At 40.3% G+C, this 19,185-nt stretch overlaps 1 protein-coding gene across 6 annotated transcripts in view; it reads left to right on the plus strand.

Moving 5' to 3' along the window:
- The window catches only part of CTBP1 (C-terminal binding protein 1), a 430,677-nt gene that overhangs the window by 120,143 nt on the left and 291,349 nt on the right, over nucleotides 1-19,185 (plus strand). For all 6 annotated transcript variants that reach the window (XM_073342801.1, XM_073342803.1, XM_073342802.1 and 3 more), the window contains one exon: nucleotides 1,974-2,137. In XM_073342801.1, the coding sequence (XP_073198902.1) occupies nucleotides 2,080-2,137 (58 nt within the window). In that variant the 5' untranslated portion in view covers nucleotides 1,974-2,079. The remainder of the gene's footprint in view (nucleotides 1-1,973; nucleotides 2,138-19,185) is intronic.

Here is a 19,185-nt window from a genome sequence, read left to right on the forward strand (position 1 = left end):
AGCAAGAGGAAACCACTGGAGGAATGTGAAGAAGGGGATAGAAATTGATCAAGGAGGATGATAGGCACACTTATTCCTGAAATTGTTTTATGTGAAAGCAAAGGGCTTAATATAATAATAATTATTAATAACTAATAAAGTCGGTTTGTTTCAGTCTAGATGTACTCAGAACATCTTGGATAAATGCCTGTACATGTTTTAATTCAAATAAGTGTAATTTCTTACATTTAAAGTAATTCACTTTATTTTATTACTTGTCTCCAATTTCATGAACTCTTCATATGACTAGTTGATGAAATATGCACAATAGTTTTATGCTCTTAAAAAGAAGTTTTACCTTTAGAAAGCAGTGAGCAGATAGACTTATTTCTAGAATCATTAATTCTGAAGATGACTGTAATGCTATCCAACAGTGTTCAAAGCTGTTGGTTTAGTAATATAAAGAAGCAGGAAAAGGTCTAATCATTAACTCATCGGCTGTGCTATGCTCTTGACATAATGTTCTGTAACCTTGGCACTTGATGTGCGCTTTAGTATTTGAAAGCAGGAATCAACATGATAGCATTACCACACTCTGTATAGTCAACCTCCCATACTTTTTCTGCTTATTCAGATGAATTTCATGCAATGTAGCATGTTGATTACATTTTGTTAAGGTATTTTTCCTGTTGTCTTTTTTCTGTTCTGTGTGATTTGGCTTAAGATGCAGACTGTTGCTGCAATGTCACAGAAACAGAAAGAAGTAGTTATATCTAAGTATTGAGAGGGACAAATTAGGTGAAGGTTTCAGAGTAGCAGCTGTGTTAGTCTGTATCCGCAAAAAGAACAGGAGTACTTGTGGCACCTTAGAGACTAACAAATTTATTTGAGCATAAGCTGTCATGGGCTACATCTGATGAAGTGGGCTGTAGCCCATGAAAGCTTATGCTCAAATAAATTTGTTAGTCTCAAAATTAGGTGAAGTAATATCTTGTATTGGACTGACTTCTGCGGGTGAAAGGTATAAGCTTTTGAGCTACACAGAGCTCTTCTTCAGGTCTGGGGAAGGAAATCAGAGTTGTCTGAACTCTCTGATTTCCTTCCCCAGTTCTGAAGAAGAGCTCTGTGTGGCTCAGAAGCTTGTACCTTACACAAGCAGATGTTAGTGCAATAAAAGATAATACCTCACCTTCTTTGTCTCTCTTACATCTTGGGACCAGCACAGCTACAACAACATTGCAAATATTTGAAAATGATTGTTCTTATTTGCATATCTTTACTCAGTTACACAGAATTTTAAAAGTGGATAGTCATGTTAGTTACCAGATAATTTATCTGATCATGCATAAAGTTGGCACTTAGTTGCCATTTGAGCTGATACAGAAGTTGGTATTCTGCATTGTCATTTTGCTGCATTTCCTCTTATTTATTGCCCTAAAATTGGTTCCTTAGTGTCTATATATTGAACTCTGATTTACCCTTTTATTGTAAGATTTAAAAGGTCAGTGCAAGAAAGGTTCATGTCCTCGCTTCTTGTAAATGTTATCACATGGAATGCCTATGCTCAGCATTGCGAGTGAGCATTGAAAATAATAATTTCATTAATTGTTTGGGAAATATGTTCCTGAGACTTACTGGACTGACCTGTAAATGCTTTAAAATAATTTATCTATCCTAGATGTGTAGAGAAAGAGTGTGTGTTAGGTGGGTAAAAATACATACTAGACAACCAAGTGAGAGTAAAAGAGGAATTGTCTTTCTGTGAACTCTTCCCATCCTGAGTTTTTAAGCTTTTATTTGTACACTTACAAATTATACATGTTGCAAAAGTAAGGTTATTTTGAAATATTAAGTTATCTAATATATTTTAAGAATCTTGTATGTTTTCTGACCTGTCTAAATTTATATTTAGATCACTAATTTTGGAATAAGATGAAAAATCTGAGTATGTTTACCTGCATTTTGTAGTTTCAGATATGTCTTTCTTTTTGCAGGTGAACAGACATTTTGAAAAACATACAGCAGTAATTTTATTTGTGGCTGATTCTTGAAGAGCTTGGCAGCAAACTGCGTGGTAACATTCTCTGAACTTCAGCTCTAATGTCTCTTATGGACAAACACAAAGTGAAGCGGCAACGCCTAGATCGCATATTTGAAGGTTAGATACTGCAATCTAAAACGTGACTGCGTTAACCAATTTTATGAATTAATGATCTTCCTGGGGGTTGGAACTGTGTTTCTTACAGTAATTAAACTTCTTTTTAATTAGTCAGGGCTTTTCATGATAGACTCACAATCACTGACTGACTGGCTGAGATTATCATAACTGCACATCTATTCTTTTGAGATGAAAGCCATATAACCTACATCTAGTGCTTGAGCGCCAATGTTATTGTTGTGCATTAAAGGCAGTCCATTACCAGCTTGATATTTTAGTAAATTCTGTACAAACCTTGCAAAAGGATAGATCTTATAGTGTGAACCAGCAGGTTCTTTTTACTTTGAGTGCTAAGACATGCTTGTTAAGGAGGGTGGTTTCTTTGATGTTCTTCTACAGGTTAAATTCAAATAAATTCAAGAAACTGTCTGATTCTTCAGATAGCACAGGATGTGAAATATATTTTAAATGATCAGTACTAGAAAAAAGAGCCAGCCTGTCATTTGGAAGGATTTTAGTCAATTGGATCAGGCAGTCTATCTCATGCCACAAATAATTTATTCTTATATAATGTCTGAGACTACACTGGTGTTTTGTGCTTTTTGATTCACATCAGAATAGGTTGGGAGAAAATTTGTGCAGTGGTTTTATATGAAATACCTATAAACAGAAAAATCCAAAAAGACGAGGGATGCTTGAATTTTTATGTTAAAAATGTTAACCTCTCTTTGAGGCACAAGTAGTTTCCCACATCTTTATGGTTACAGAAATTCAGTTTTGCTTTTCAAAACATCAGAGTTGTATTTTGAAAACTTGAGGTACTGCATGTATCTTGGGGTTTGTCAGTGGATCATTTTTGAGAGTTGAATTTTCTATGTGCTGTTCACTATCCATGCAATTTTGTGAATTATAGTGAATAGTGGGACAGAAGAGAAAGTAAATGTGGCCCTATTAAGATTCAGTAGCTAAATGCACAGAGTTTTACATCTTTGTCAGGGACATGCTGGCGTTCTATAGAACTACTTAAATATTTAACATTTTGCAAAAATGTGTAAGATGTTTTACAGAGTTCAAGAAACTGTTGTTACACAGCTGTTTAAAGATTGTTCATCTTCATTGTCAGCTTTCTTCCTTATCAGTTCCAATGTGCTTATTTGTTTTCTCTATTATATTTATTTCTAAATATCTGATATTTTCATATTATTTTTTAAACTCTTATTTATTTTTCACTGTCAAATCCACTTAAGTGTAGGATAATGTCTCTAGTTATTGCTGTTGTAGCTATGTGACATTTCAAACGTTGTTTTTGTAACATGCTAATTTTAATGTACTTTTGCATTGGTGTCAGACAGTACTTGGAGAAGAAATGTTCTCTAAAATGATAGAATAGTAGTGTTCTAGTTGTAGATTTGTATGTGACAAAAATAGTTTACAGGTCTTCAGTTTTGGGGGAGGGACAACAGTGGATTTAATTTTGTGGGCCTGATTTTCAAAATTAGATGCTCACAATTTGTAAAATGGCATGCTGTGTTCTCTTGAATAACTTTTCAAAACAGTGATGGTATTAATATGTACTTGGTCATTCCAGTTTATATGCTGTTTTATAAATTACTGTTATATCTCTAAATGACAGAACTGGAATACTGTCGGTTTAAAAAGCCAAAGAATTAAAGTTAAACTCTGGCCTTTTACCCACTGCATTGTAATTATGAATGCCATTTAGACGTACATGTATAATTGTGTGCAGTCTGAGTAGCCTCTGTTGGAAACCTTTAGGTGTTGACTCACATTACAGAATTGTGAGGTAACATTTAGCAGTTTCTTCCTAGAAGATAAATGGATATTTAAGGATGTGAAAGATTAATTAGTTACCAATTATATTGTCCTTTGTCCCCCTCTTCCATGAAACTGGCTTCTGCACGGAATAGTTGAAAATAGTATACATTTGGCAAAACAGTTGGAAGAGTGTCACAGTGCAAAAATAAAATATGTTCATTTTTGTGTAATTTGGAAAATTTTAAATATGTTTCTTGGCTTCTTGTAGGCTAGTTAGCTCTAATTAGGCTATTATTGTACTGTATATTGTAACAACTGTAAACAGTGCAGTATATTTGCTTACATTCTAAAACTGTCCATTGCTGGAGTGTCACAATGATATGCCAGTTTTGGCAAGATATTTTTAGTTTGCTGGGAACTCAACAGACCATGGTGGGAGGCAGCTGGAGGTGACTGGGTCTAGGAGAGGGGATCTGTAGTCTTTGGGTCTCCTGTCTGGAGCCTGGTTCATAGATTGATAGATTACAAGGCCAGAAGGGACTATGGTGATAATCTAGTCTGACCTCTGTATAACACAGGCCATAGAACTTCCCCAGAAGAATTTCAAGAGCAGATCTTTTAGAAAAACATCCAATCTTGATTTATAAATGATCAGTGATGGAGAATCCACCATGACCCTTGATAAGTTGTTTCAGCGGTTAAGTACTCTCACTGTTAGAAATTTGCCTTACTGCCAGTCCGAATTTGTCTAATTTCATCTTCCAGCCTCTGGAACATGTTATACCGTTCTCTGCTAGATTGAAGAGCCCTTTATTAAATATTTGTTCCCCATGTAGTTGCCTATATACTGTAATCAAATCTCCCCTTAACGTACTCTTTATTATGCTAAATAGATTGAGCTCCTTGTGTCTGTCGACATAAGGCATGTTTCCCACTCCTTGTAATAATTCCTGTGGCTCTTCTTTGAACATGCTGCAATTTATCAATACTCTACTCTTCTTGAATGATGGGCACCTGAAGTTAAAAACATTCCCTATCCAGGCTTTTTTCTTGTGCATCTATGGAACAGTGTGTGGCATCTTCCTTATGAGTAATAAGCATCAGACTTGCCAAATACCAAATGTTCTCTAAAAATTAACCACTGATGGAGACTATTTGAGCTGCTTATATTATGAACCACCAACTGGAGATGTGAAGCTAGGACCTAGGCCAGTATCTTTGTCCAGATTGATGAGAGAGAGAGAGAGAGAGAGAGAGAGAGAGAGAGAGATGCCTCTGATTATCAAAAATCAGATTCATTCATATAGTTTAATTTGGTTGACTAAAATTAGGCACCTAAGTACATAACTAGATACATGAATAAAAGTGGGATGATTTTTCAAAGGTGCTGAGTGTTCATACCTCTTACTCACTTCTACAGAAGCTGCAGATGGGTTAGCACTTTTGAAAAACAGACAACTTATTTAGGTTACCCAGTATGCACCGAGCTGCCCAACTTGAGGCATCCAAATTTGCAAATGTTTGCTTATGGGAATTACTTTATTTACTGTGTGTAGCTGAGAAAGCATCCAACCTTAAATGAGTGTAAGTTAATATGTATTAATGATGGAATAATGGTAAATTTGCAGATATTTTTCTTAGGGAACTCCTTTTATATATGCTCCACCTCAAATCAAAGCAGAATTGCTAAAATTTGTACAGTAAGATGCCAAAATAAATAAATTAAAAGTTTTGAAAAAGGAAATCTACTATACAATTTACTTCATTTACTTTTCCACCTTTTCTTAAATCAGTTTTGATCACTTGAACATTTTTATATTCTGTGGAATAAGAATAGGTTTTACAGAATCAAGGTAGTTATTTAACGTGTGTACTGACTAGGTTTTCTAGTTTGTAAATTCACACAGATTATTATAAAATAAATGAAAAAACAAAATGTGTAGACAATTTGCAAGTTAGATTAAAACTTCATACTGGAAAGTGATCACGGTGTTACACATTGACAGATATTATTCTTGTGAATTTGCGTTGCATATTTAGTAAATGTCATTTTCCTGAAAACGTTACGGTGGAATGTTTAGTTGTGATGCTCTTTGACTGAGTAACTGGGGAAGCTTTACTGAAAGATCAGGGCAGCAGGGGGAGCTAGAAGATTCCTAATATTTTATTGTTTTTTTCCAAGTGAAAGTTGCTCCTCCATGTGAAGTACCAATTAACCTACACAAAAATGCCATCTTGTAAACTTAAATGTCCTTAGTTAATAAATAAGTAAAAATTCTGAACTGGAAAAATGTCCCTTTCCTCCAGCAACCCAATACAAATTAAATTGGAAATCAGACAGTAAAAGCTGCAGAAATCTTTCCCTGTAGAATAGCCATCAAATCCTTCGACTGTAACTAATGAAGATATTTGAGGCAATCTGAATTTTCTGTAGATAAGCCAATCTGAATTTTCAATGAATAACCCAGTTTCAGGTTCAAGCCCACTTGTGATCAAGTTACTCTAAAAGTAAACTGTGTAAACTAATAGTTTTTTCCACTCTGATGTCACACTGCTTTCAGAGCACTTTGGAGCAACTCCAAACTGTTTTCCTAGATTCATTTCCCCGTAAGAATCTGTAAATATGTTAAAAGAAAAGGAGTACTTGTGGCACCTTAGAGACTAACCAATTTATTTGAGCATGAGCTTTCGTGAGCTACAGCTCACTTCATCGGATGCATACCGTGGAAACTGCAGAAGACATTATATACACACAGAGACCATGAAACAATACCTCCTCCCACCCCACTGTGCTGCTGGTAATAGCTTATCTAAAGTGATCATCAAGTTGGGCCATTTCCAGCACAAATCCAGGTTTTCTCACCCTCCGCCCCCCCCCACACACACAAACTCACTCTCCTGCTGGTAATAGCCCATCCAAAGTGACCACTCTCTTCACAATGTGTATGATAATCAAGGTGGGCCATTTCCTGCACAAATCCAGGTTCTCTCACTCCCTCACCCCCCTCCAAAAACCACACACACAAACTCACTCTCCTGCTGGTAATAGCTTATCCAAAGTGACCACTCTCCCTACAATGTGCATGATAATCAAGGTGTGCCATTTCCAGCACAAATCCAGGTTTTCTCACCCCCCCCCCCATCCCCATACACACACAAACTCACTCTCCTGCTGGTAATAGCTTATCTAAAGTGATCATCAGGTTGGGCCATTTCCAGCACAAATCCAGGTTTTCTCACCCTCCGCCCCCCCCCCCCCCACAAACTCACTCTCCTGCTGGTAATAGCCCATCCAAAAGCTATTACCAGCAGGAGAGTGAGTTTGTGCGGGGGCGGGGGGGGGCAGAGGGTGAGAAGACCTGGATTTGTGCTGAAAATGGCCCACCTTGATTATCATGCACATTGTAGGGAGAGTGGTCACTTTGGATAAGCTATTACCAGCAGGAGAGTGAGTTTGTGTGTGTGTGGGGGGGGGGGGGCGGAGGGTGAGAAAACCTGGATTTGTGCTGGAAATGGCCCAACTTGATGATCACTTTAGATAAGCTATTACCAGCAGGACAGTGGGGTGGGATGAGGTATTGTTTCATGGTCTCTGTGTGTATATAATGTCTTCTGCAGTTTCCACGGTATACATCCGATGAAGTGAGCTGTAGCTCACGAAAGCTCATGCTCAAATAAATTGGTTAGTGTCTAAGGTGCCACAAGTACTCCTTTTCTTTTTGCGAATACAGACTAACACAGCTGTTACTCTGAAACCTGTAAATATGTTGTCATTAAACTTAGACAAAATAAGCATCATAAAATGCCCAGTTGAATTCAGATTGCCGCAAAGAGATTCAGAGCAATAAACTCAGGTAAAGCATATTTTGGAATTCTTAATACAATGAGTATGCTATTAGTATGAGTAGGCTGAGAACAGAATGGTAAAATAGTTTTAGTTTGTTCATTAGTGAGCATTTACCTTTCCTCATGCTCTTCTTTCTTCCCAGTCCAAACATTATATATATAATGGTACTGTTTAAGTGCATGAGCATGTGATTTTTGATTGTGTTCTTAATATGCAGTATCTAGTCACATTTCACAGAGAAAGATGGTTTCATCACCCTTTTGGATGAAGATTGCCTCTTTAAATCGGTTTTGTAATTTGAATCTTCATTAAGTGCCACCTCAAGAGAGATTTAGAATTTGCAAATAGTTAAGCTATTACAAAGTTGCTAACTTATTACAAGTTGCATTGCTACTAGTATGAAAAGAAAATTGGCTTAAATGGCCATTTTGCCCAAAATGGTGCTGAACAGCATCCCTTAATGGAAAGAAAAGTATTGTTTTAACAAGAAAACATAGAAAAACATTAAAGGAAAAAGCCTAAATGAACATTGCATATTCTGAGAAGATTTCTCTTTTACTGAAACATTCAAATTGTTGGTTTAGGTTGCAGAAGTTTTAAAGAAAAAATGAAGAGCAAAGATTGTGTATGTATATCAATCAGCTTACATATTATGTACTGTACAATATATTAATTAGTATATATTTATATTTTGAAGAAAATATCCTAAGTTGTAGTAGTTAAAGGGAAACTTTTTTTCAGCTATGATATAATCAGAGGACTAGATTTTATAGTTATGATATAATGAAATATAGTTTTTAAGTGTTTTAAAACTCATTCATAAAACCAGCAGCTCTCTGTTCATTTTATTTCTCTTTATAAGAGTAGGTTATTAAGCTCCTCCTGCAGACAGGACAGTAGAAAAGTCTGTACTCAATAGTCTTTTTGGTTCTCAAGAAAAAAAAGATGGGAGAGGACTATTTGAGACTTAAAATTCTTAAAATAAATTGTTCAGAACACTGAAGCTGAAAATGGAAACATCTTGGTAACTGTCTCCAGAGGGGGACTTCCTATCCTCTATATATCTCAAGGAGTTATTCCCCTCTTCTCATGGCTGATAGACCTGGTTCTGCCCACAAAGTTTTAGGAGATTGAACACCCATTGTAGGCTACTTTATCAGAAGAAATGAAATTTTTGGTAAATTCATATAAAGTGCCCTATTTTGTGATTGCTACTGCTTCAAATAAGCTTGTTTCTCAAAAGTACCTGATATAGATGAGTTACAACAGCAGCAAAGATGGCTTTAGCACTGGAGACTTTTAAACTGGTGACTCGGTGAATACTTGGAGACATGCTAACTAACTGCATTAGGAAATCAAAAAAATGCAGATGTGGATAGAAGAGGGAAGAATGGGAAAGACTGATTTCCTCTAATCCTATCAGATTTTTTGAGGCAGACATTTTAAATATTTGATGACAGAATACAAAGAAATATAAATTAACACTGCACTTATCATGAATTTAAAAGAATAAGCGGAAGCATGATTGATCAAAGTGCCACACTATCAAGATCTTTAGTTTTAGCCACTTATATACATTTAAATAATGGAATTTTATTAAAATGCCAATAAGATATTTTCCCCTGAAATTTTATTACTGTTTCTCATTCTCCATTGACTCACTCTTCTCTTTTTTTTTTTTTGTGAAGATTGAATCAATCACACCCATGTGTTTTCTGGGTATCAAATACCACATAGGCAGGTGTTATTTAGTTTGCACAACATGTGCCAGCTGCACTTTTTATTTTTTTTCCAGTTTATCTAACCTGCAGATGGTCATGTTTGCCTCTTTCTGTTTAGTGCTCTGCGAACTCCCATGGTTGTTCCCTAAGTGTTGTTCGGCACTTGCATGTGAGCACGATCAATTTATCAAACTCAAATAATTTAGTAACAGTTACTTCTGCTTGCAATAAACAAAAACAGCTGCACTCTAGCTATCCTTGTCTGCATGAATGCATAGATCATAAAAGGCTTTTCTGACAATCACCACAAAAGTTCAGAATATCAAACTGGAATTTAGGCATGTAAGTCAGACTGGTGAGGCTGTGATGTTTAGAAACAGGATAATAATGCAAAGAACGAATTAGTTACCATAGTAACTGCTTTGTTTTAATAATTTGGTGGGGCAGTGAATAGAGGGAGCTCGAATAGAAGTAGTAGGAATTTTAATTACATGTTGTGCAGTGTGAGTGGCTTTGTTCATTAATATTGAAATTCATTTGATTTTTATAGTGAATTGAAGAATAGGTCTGAATTTTACTTTGAAAATGCACTAATCATGATTTATTACTTTTTTCCCCCTTGGAAAAATATGATCATATTTTGCACTTAATTATCGCAATTTAGATTATTGATTTCTTAAAAATAAAACATGCCTAGCACACTCTGTTATAAGATTGTCTTAAACTGTACATGCTGTGATTTGTTGCTTGGCAGTTCTTGGCAGCCTAGCAACTCATGTAGTGCCTACACTTAAATGGCATATTTTCATAGATTACTGTTTCTGGACTATAGCAGTGATGGTCCCTTTTCCTCTCCACTTTTTTTCTTTTGCACCTATGAGTTTCAAAGACAACCGCAGAAGCTCACATAAAGATGTTGCCTGCATAATTGCATTGAATAGCAAACCACCTTGTATATCACTACCTACCACCTTGCCATTGTGCTTCTGTGACTGGGAATCCTAGCATGACAGTTCAGAGGATTCAGGAGTTATCTCAAGTTTTCAGTGGAAATCCCCTCCCATCCCCAGTCAATAAAAATAAAAGAGAGAGTTTGTCTGTGTGTGTGTGTACATATATATATACAATATATATATATATATAAATAAATTTCCCTTACGTCTACTAACCCAGAAAAAAATGTGAAAGGTGTTAGAAGCATCTATATTATAGGAATGTCTTTATGATTTTGAAATGTTGTTATTAATTTGCGTTAAACAATTTTCCAGATATTTCCTGGATATAGCACAAACCTGGCTGCTATAAGTTCAGTCAGTTTAAGATAGGCTTGGATTTTATTTATTTATTCGTTTTATTCTGTTGGCCTGGCACATCTCCACAGCTCTAGGCACTTCCCAATATTAAAAAAAATTAATAAAAATCTAAAATATATTGCTTAAATATCATGATACAAACTTCCACTTATACATATACCAATTTGTAGACTCACACTAGAAAAAACAGAAACTTTCTACACAAGGCTACCGTCTATGATGCCTGCAGAACATGCTACCTGAGAATGGTGGGCAACCTGAGGCCATTGCACATGACACAATATATGCTTGTTTTACCATTACCTTGCCTTCTCAGCTGCACTGCCAGTCCCATTTGTCTTTTTAATTCACCTGTTGCACCTTTCTTTAATAAATCAGGATTGTGAATTCTCTGGAGCAGAGGCTGTCTTCTTATTACCAGTTTGTTCAATGCCAGTGCTAGTGCATCTCATAATAGAGTCCTGATCCTTGATTGAGTACTGGTGTAAGAGAAATAATAATAATACACAGCAATATTTCAAGACACTCCCCTGCCACATCATGTTTCAATCTGAGCCCCTCCTTCTATAGACCTCCATCCTCCCCAAAATGCCTGTAAGAAAAAACTAGTTTTGCTGCATGTCCAGAAGGTTAAAAAAAATCCAAGAGTTTTGAAGTGTATTTCATAGCTGAGGACCCCTCATGGAGGACTTCCTGCCAGCATCTCCCTATCATTTGTGTTAACGGAGCACCAATTTGTATGCTCCCTGACTGATACACTAATCAACAAGCAGGCAGTAGTATTCTTCAGTAGTTGAGTTCCTGAATGAGACATTTATGCACCCCTTGCTGTGCTCATTACAGCAAGGTGACAAAGGAATGGAAATGGTAGTAATATCCATCAAAAAGAAAAGGAGACACTATTCTAGCCAAATGTAGGAGGGAAAAGTGGCTTTTTTGGTTATATCTACTATTTGATATTTTATTCTGAGACGTGTTGTGGTGTTGCATTAATAGAAACTGACATTCATGCCCACTAGTTCATCCCCTGCCATTTTGGGATTATTCCCTGGCCTAGAGAATGTTTCTGATTGTTTTATGCATTTTTCTTTGGTGGTGGACAAGTGGGGCATCCACCACTTCTTCTTGGACACCTGTGTCCAATTGACCATTATTGTTGATTTTTTTCTCAATGTCCCACCTAAATTTTGTTTTGTTCAGTTTCATTTCATTATTCTCTTCTGAACCAAAAAATTATCTTATAATTATCTTATTCCCACACCGCTTAGTGTGTTTCCTAAAAAGCCATTATTTTAGTATCACGTGTCTCTTTTTTTGCATTAATTTTACTAAAAATTTGTTTTTTTATACGAGTAGTTCTCAACCTTTCCAGACTCCTGTACCCCTTTCAGGAGTCTGATTTGTCTTGGGTATCCCGAAGTTTCACCTCATTTAAAAATTACTTGCTTACAAAATCAGACATAAAAATACAAGTGTCACAGCATACTATTACTGAAAAATTGCTGACTTTCTCATTTTTACCATATAACTGTAAAATAAATCAATTGGAATATAAATATTGTACTTACATTTCAGTGTATAGTATATAGAGCAGTATAAACAAGACATTGTCTGTATGAAATTTTAGTTTGTACTGACATTGCTAGTGCTTTTTGTGTAGCCTGTTGTAAAATGAGGTAAATATCTTGATAAGCTGAGTACCCCTGGAAAACCTCTGAGTACCCCCAGAGGTACGCGTACCCCTGGTTGAGAACCATTGTTTTATACTGACTGACATTTATGAAGTCCTTTTCAGCTAAAGATCACAAAGTTGTTTACAAACCATGTTCCTATAAACTGGGAATAGAGAAAACACTAATGCTGTGAAATCAACAGTGATATGGGCCTATGCACCCGTCCACACGATGAAGCCCTTTTTTTTTTACTTAAAGGGCTCTTAAAATCTATTTCCTTACTCCACTCCCGACAAGGGGATTAGCACTGAAATCGGCCTTGCTGGGTCAAATTTGGGGTACTGTGGACGCAATTAGATGGTATTGACCTCCGGGAGCTATCCCAGAGTGCTCCATTGTGACCGCTCAGGACAGCACTCTCAACTCAGATGCACTGGCCAGGTAGACAGGAAAAGGCCCGTGAACTTTTGAATTTCAATTTCCTGTTTGGCCAGTGTGGTAAGCTGCAGGTGACCATGCAGAGCTGATCAGCAGAGGTGACCATGATGGAGTCCCAGAATCGCAAAAGAGCTCCAGCATGGACCAAACAGGAGGTATGGAATCTGATCGCTGTATGGGGAGAGGAATCCGTGCTATCAGAACTACGTTCCAGTTTTCGAAATGCCAAAACCTTTGTCAAAATCTCCCAGGGCATGAAGGACAGAGGCCCTAACAGGGACGCAAAGCAGTGCCACGTGAAACTTAAGGAGCTGAGGCAAGCCTACCAGAAAACCAGAGAGGCAAACGGCCACTCCAGGTCAGACCCCAAAACATGCCGCTTCTATGATGAGCCATTTTAGGGGGTTCAGCCACCACTACCCCAGCTGTATTGTTGGACTCCTTCAATGGAGATGGAGGCAACACAGAAGCAGGTTTTGTGGAGGAGGAAGATGATAGCTCACAGCAAGCAAGCGGAGAAACCGGTTTTCATGGAATCATAGAATCATAGAATATCAGGGTTGGAAGGGACCTCAGGAGGTCATCTAGTCCAACCCCCTGCTCAAAGCAGGACAAATCCCCAAGTTTTGCCCCAGATCCCTAAATGGCCCCCTCAGGGATTGAACTCACAATGCTGGATTTAGCAGGCCAATGCTCAAACCACTGAGCTATCCCTCCCAACAGCCAGGAACTGTTTCTCACCCTGGACCTGGAGCCAGTACCCCCTGAACCCACCCAAGGCTGCCTCCTGGACCCGCCAGGTGGAGAAGGGACCTCTGGTGAGTGTACCTTTTAAAATACTATACATGGTTTAAAAGCAAGCATGTTTAATGATTAATTTGCCCAGGCATTCATGGCTCTCCTGGATATACTCCCAAACGCTTTGCAAAAGATTTCTGGGGAGGGCAGCCTTATTCCATCCCCCATGGTAGGACACTTTACCACTCCAGGCCAGTAGCACGTACTCAGGAATCATTGTAGAACAAAGCATTGCAGTGTATGTTTGCTGGCATTCAAACAACATCCGTTCTTTATCTCTCTGTGTTATCCTCAGGAGAGTGATATCATTCATGGTCACCTGGTTGAAATACGGTGCTTTTCTTAAGGGGACATTCAGAGGTGCCCGTTGCTGCTGGGCTGTTTGCCTGTGGCTGAACAGAAATGTTCCCTGCTGTTAGCCACGGGGAGGGTGGAGGGGCTCGACACGTGTTTTGGGGACGCAAAATGCGACCTTGGAACGAAAGCACATGTACTATGTATGTAATGTTAACAGCAAGGTTTACCGTGAAAGAGTGTACCCATTGTTCTATAAAATGTGTCTTTTTAAATACCACTGTCCCTTTTTTTTCCTCCACCAACTGCATGTGTTTCAAGCATCACAGGATCTTCTCCTTCTCAGAGGCTAGCGAAGATTAGAAGGTGAAAAAAACACACTCACGATGAAATGTTCTGTGAGCTCATGCTATCCTCCCACACTGACAGAGCACAGACGAATGCATGGAGGCAGACAATGTCAGAGCGCAGGAAAGCACAAAATGACCGGGAGGAGTGGTGGCGGGCTGAAGAGAGTAAGTGACGGGCTGAAGAGAGGGCTGAAGCTGAAAGGTGGCGGCAGCATGATGAGAGGAGGTAGGATTCAATGCTGAGGCTGCTGGAGGATCAAACTAATATGCTCCAGCGTATGGTTGAGCTTCATGAAAGGCAGTAGGAGCACAGACCGCCGCTACAGCCCTTGTGTAACCAACCGCCCTCCCCCCCAAGTTCCATAGCCTCCTCACCCAGATGCCCAAGAACGTGGTGGGGGGGCCTCCGGCCACCCGGCCACTCCACCCCAGAGGATTGCCCAAGCAACAGAAGGCTGGCATTAAATAAGTTTTAAAGTTGTAAACTTTTAAAGTGCTGTGTGGCCTTGTCCTTCCCTCCTCCACCATCCCTCCCAGTGCTGATCTCCTCCACCACCCCTCCTGGGCTACCTTGGCAGTCATCCCCCTATTTGTGTGATGAATTAATAAAGAATGCATGAATGTGAAGCAACAATGACTTTATTGCCTCTGCAAGCAGTGATCGAAGGGAGGAGGAGAGGGTGGTTAGCTTACAGGGAAGTAGAGTGAACCAAGGGGTGGGGGGTTTCATCAAGGAGAAACAAACAGAACTTTCACACCGTAGCCCGGCCAGTCATGAAACTGGTTTTCAAAGCTTCTCTGATGCGCACCGTGCCCTCCTGTGCTCTTCTAACTGCCCTGGTGTCTGGCTGTGTGTAACCAGCAGCCAGGTGATTTGCCTCAACCTCCCACCCCGCCATAAACATCTCCCCCTTACTCTCACAGATATCGTGGAGCACACAGCAAGCAGTAATAACAGTGGGAATACTGGTTTCGCTGAGGTCTAAGCGAGTCAGTAAACTGCGCCAGCGCGCTTTTAAACATCCAAATGCACATTCTATCACCATTCTGCACTTGCTCAGCCTGTAGTTGAACAGCTCCTGACTACTGTCCAGGCTGCCTGTGTATGGCTTCATGAGCCATGGCATTAAGGGGTAGGCTGGGTCCCCAAGGACAACTATAGGCATTTCAACATCCCTGTCATAAATATAAAGGGAAGGGTAAACCCCTTTGAAATCCCTCCTGGCCAGGGGAAAGCTCCTCTCACCTGTAAAGGGTTAAGAAGCTAAAGGTAACCTCGCTGGCACCTGACCAAAATGACCAATGAGGAGACAAGATACTTTCAAAAGCTGGGAGGAGGGAGAGAAACAAAGGGTCTGTGTCTGTCTATATGCTGGTCTTTACCGGGGATAGACCAGGAATGGAGTCTTAGAACTTTTAGTAAGTAATCTAGCTAGGTATGTGTTAGATTATGATTTCTTTAAATGGCTGAGAAAAGAATTGTGCTGAATAGAATAACTATTTCTGTCTGTGTATCTTTTTTGTAACTTAAGGTTTTGCCTAGAGGGGTTCTCTATGTTTTTGAATCTAATTACCCTGTAAGATATCTACCATCCTGATTTTACAGGGGGGATTTCTTTATTTCTATTTACTTCTATTTTTTATTAAAAGTCTTCTTGTAAAACACTGAATGCTTTTTCATTGTTCTCAGATCCAAGGGTTTGGGTCTGTGGTCACCTATGCAAATTGGTGAGGCTTTTTATCCAACATTTCCCAGGAAAAGGGGGGTGCAAGGGTTGGGAGGATTGTTCAGTGTTCTTAAGATCCAAGGGTCTGGATCTGTAGTCACCTAAGCAAATTGGTGAGGCTTTTTACCAAACCTTGTCCAGGAAGTGGGGTGCAAGGTTTTGGGAAGTATTTTGGGGGGAAGGACGCATCCAAACAGCTCTTCCCCAGTAACCAGTATTAGTTTGGTGGTGGTAGCGGCCAGTCCAAGGTGTAATATTTTGTACCTTGGGGAAGTTTTGACCTAAGCTGGTAAAGATAAGCTTAGGAGGTTTTTCATGCAGGTCCCCACATCTGTACCCTAGAGTTCAGAGTGGGGGAGGAACCGTGACATGGTGGTAGCGGTGGGATTAACCTGAAATCATTTTGAGATCCAGTTGAGATTTTTTGAACTAGAAATACAGATTTTAAAAAGGAATTTTTAGGATGTCCAGAAAGCAGCTTTGAAACTGAAAGCAGCTTGGTTTCTCTCTGCTTTGTGGCCAAGCAGAGACAAAAGGGGATTATCTTGTGAATTGCAGGTTTTCTTTGCCTGGAGGCAGGGTACTTAACTCCTGCAGGGAAATTCACAGTCTTCCAACCCAGAGGTTTTTTTTTTCTTTTCTTCCTAAAAGTAAATAGGGGGTGTGTGCTCTACCCATTTGCCTGGAGACAAAAGTGGCAGGGTTTTTTTAGGATTTTGATTTTTTTTTTGTTTTACAAGGAGCACAGGTTTGAAAAGAAATTTTTTTTTCTGTGGGCTGGGTAAGCAGGTTTCCAAGTAGTTGGAGGTTTTTTGCTTTAATTTGGGCCCAGAGCAGAGACAAGGGAATTGTCTTTTTCTGTAGGCTGACAATCACTATCAGAGAATAGGTATTCTATTCCAGCACAGCAAAATTTTACAGCCAAGTTTTGTTTGTTTATTTCTAAACCTCGGGTGTAAAGTTAGTTAAAAACAGAGAGGTTAGAATGGCCAAATCCTCGGCTCGACTACAGCTGGAATTAGCCAAATTTCAGGCTGAGGAAAAACAAAGGGAACATGAAAGACAGATAGAACTCATGCGGCTGGAGAAGGAGGTACAGGAGGCTGCCCACAAGAGGGAAATGGAGGCAAGGAAGCATGTGGAGGAGATGGAGAGGATAAAGGCCCAGCAGAATATACCAACAAACCCTAGCAATCCTTCTCCAGGTACCACTTCCCATCCCAGAAAGTTCCCCACCTACAAGGCAGGTGATGATACTGAGGCCTTCTTAGAAAACTTCGAAAGGGCCTGCCTTGGGTACAACATCTCTACTGACCAATACATGGTAGAGCTGAGGCCGCAGCTCAGTGGACCCTTAGCTGAGGTGGCAACTGAAATGCCTAAAGAACATATGAACAAGTATGAACTGTTTAAATCCAAGGCGAGAGTCAGAATGGGGATAACACCCGAGCAGTCTCGTCGGAGGTTCCGAGCCCTAAGGTGGAAACCAGACATGTCATTTACCCGACATGCCTACCACATTGTGAAACATTGGGATGCCTGGATATCAGGAGCAAGTGTTGAATCTCCAGTAAATTTGCCCTTCCTAATGCAAATGGAACAATTCTTAGAGGGTGTTCCTGAGGAAATAGAAAGATACATCCTAGATGGGAAACCCAAAACTGTAATCGAGGCAGGAGAGATTGGAGCCAGATGGGTGGAGGTGGCAGAGAAGAAGAAAACTGGTCGCAGTTGGAGCGGAGACCAGAAGGGACCACCCCAGACCACACCCTATTACCGGGGGCCGCCCAAAGCCCCACCTACCTCCCAAAGAACCCTCCAGACCCCTTATCGTCCCACCACCCCGTTCTCCAGCAACCCACCTCGCCCCGGTGACCCGTCAGCTGGACGATGTTTTAAATGTAACGAGCTGGGGCATGTAAAGGCCAACTGCCCCAAGAACCCCAACAGATTACAGTTCATTGCACCGGAATCACACCAGAGGTCCACAGGCCCAGATACCTCCCAGATACCCTTGGAGCGGAGGGAAACTGTGAGTGTGGGCGGGAAGAAGGTCACCGCGTGGAGGGACACCGGAGCACAAGTGTCAGCTATCCATGCTTCCTTAGTGGACCCCAATTTAATCAACCCAGAGATCCAAGTGACGATTCAACCCTTCAAGTCCAACTCTTTCGATTTGCCTACAGCCAAGTTGCCTGTCCAGTACAAGGGCTGGTCAGGAATGTGGACTTTTGCAGTCTATGATGATTATCCCATCCCCATGCTGTTGGGGGAAGACTTGGCCAATCATGTGAAGCAGGCCAAGAGGGTGGGAATGGTCACCCGCAGCCAGGCTAAACAAGCCGTGAGGCCTAGCTCTGTTCCGGAAACTTCTATCAGGACCCAGTCAGAGGTGATGGACCTGGACCCCAGGCCAATGTCTGCAACAGCAGTAGTGGATCCAGTCCCAGAGACCCAGACGGAACCAGTCCCAGAACCGGAACCAGCCAAACAACCAACACCAGACCCCGTGCCAGCACTGAATCCAGTACTTGCAACCTCAACACCAGAGGGCCCCACCGAACCTGAACTGGCAGCAGCCGATAACCCTACACAAGAGGCTCAGCCGGAGCCTGAATCCCAACATAGTGCACCAGCGGAGAGCGGTTCACAGTCAACAGAAACAGCTCCATCCCCTATATCGCTTCCAGAGGGACCAAGCCTATGTCCCCAATCCAATGAGGAACTGATGTCTCCAGCATCAAGGGAACAGTTCCAGACCGAACAGGAAGCAGATGAAAGCCTCCAGAGAGCGTGGACGGCGGCACGGAGCAACCCACCGCCTCTCAGCTCTTCTAATCGATCCAGGTTTGTTGTAGAAAGAGGACTTTTATACAAGGAAACTCTTTCTGGTGGACACCAGGAAGACTGGCATCCTCAGAGACAGTTGGTAGTTCCAACTAAATACCGGGCCAAGCTCTTGAGCTTAGCCCATGATCACCCTAGTGGCCATGCTGGGGTGAACAGGACCAAAGACCGTTTGGGGGGGTCATTCCACTGGGAGGGAATGGGCAAGGATGTTTCTACCTATGTCCAGTCTTGTGAGGTGTGCCAAAGAGTGGGAAAACCCCA

Source organism: Lepidochelys kempii, chromosome 4, assembly GCF_965140265.1.
Source record: "Lepidochelys kempii isolate rLepKem1 chromosome 4, rLepKem1.hap2, whole genome shotgun sequence".
NCBI lineage: Eukaryota > Metazoa > Chordata > Testudines > Cheloniidae > Lepidochelys > Lepidochelys kempii.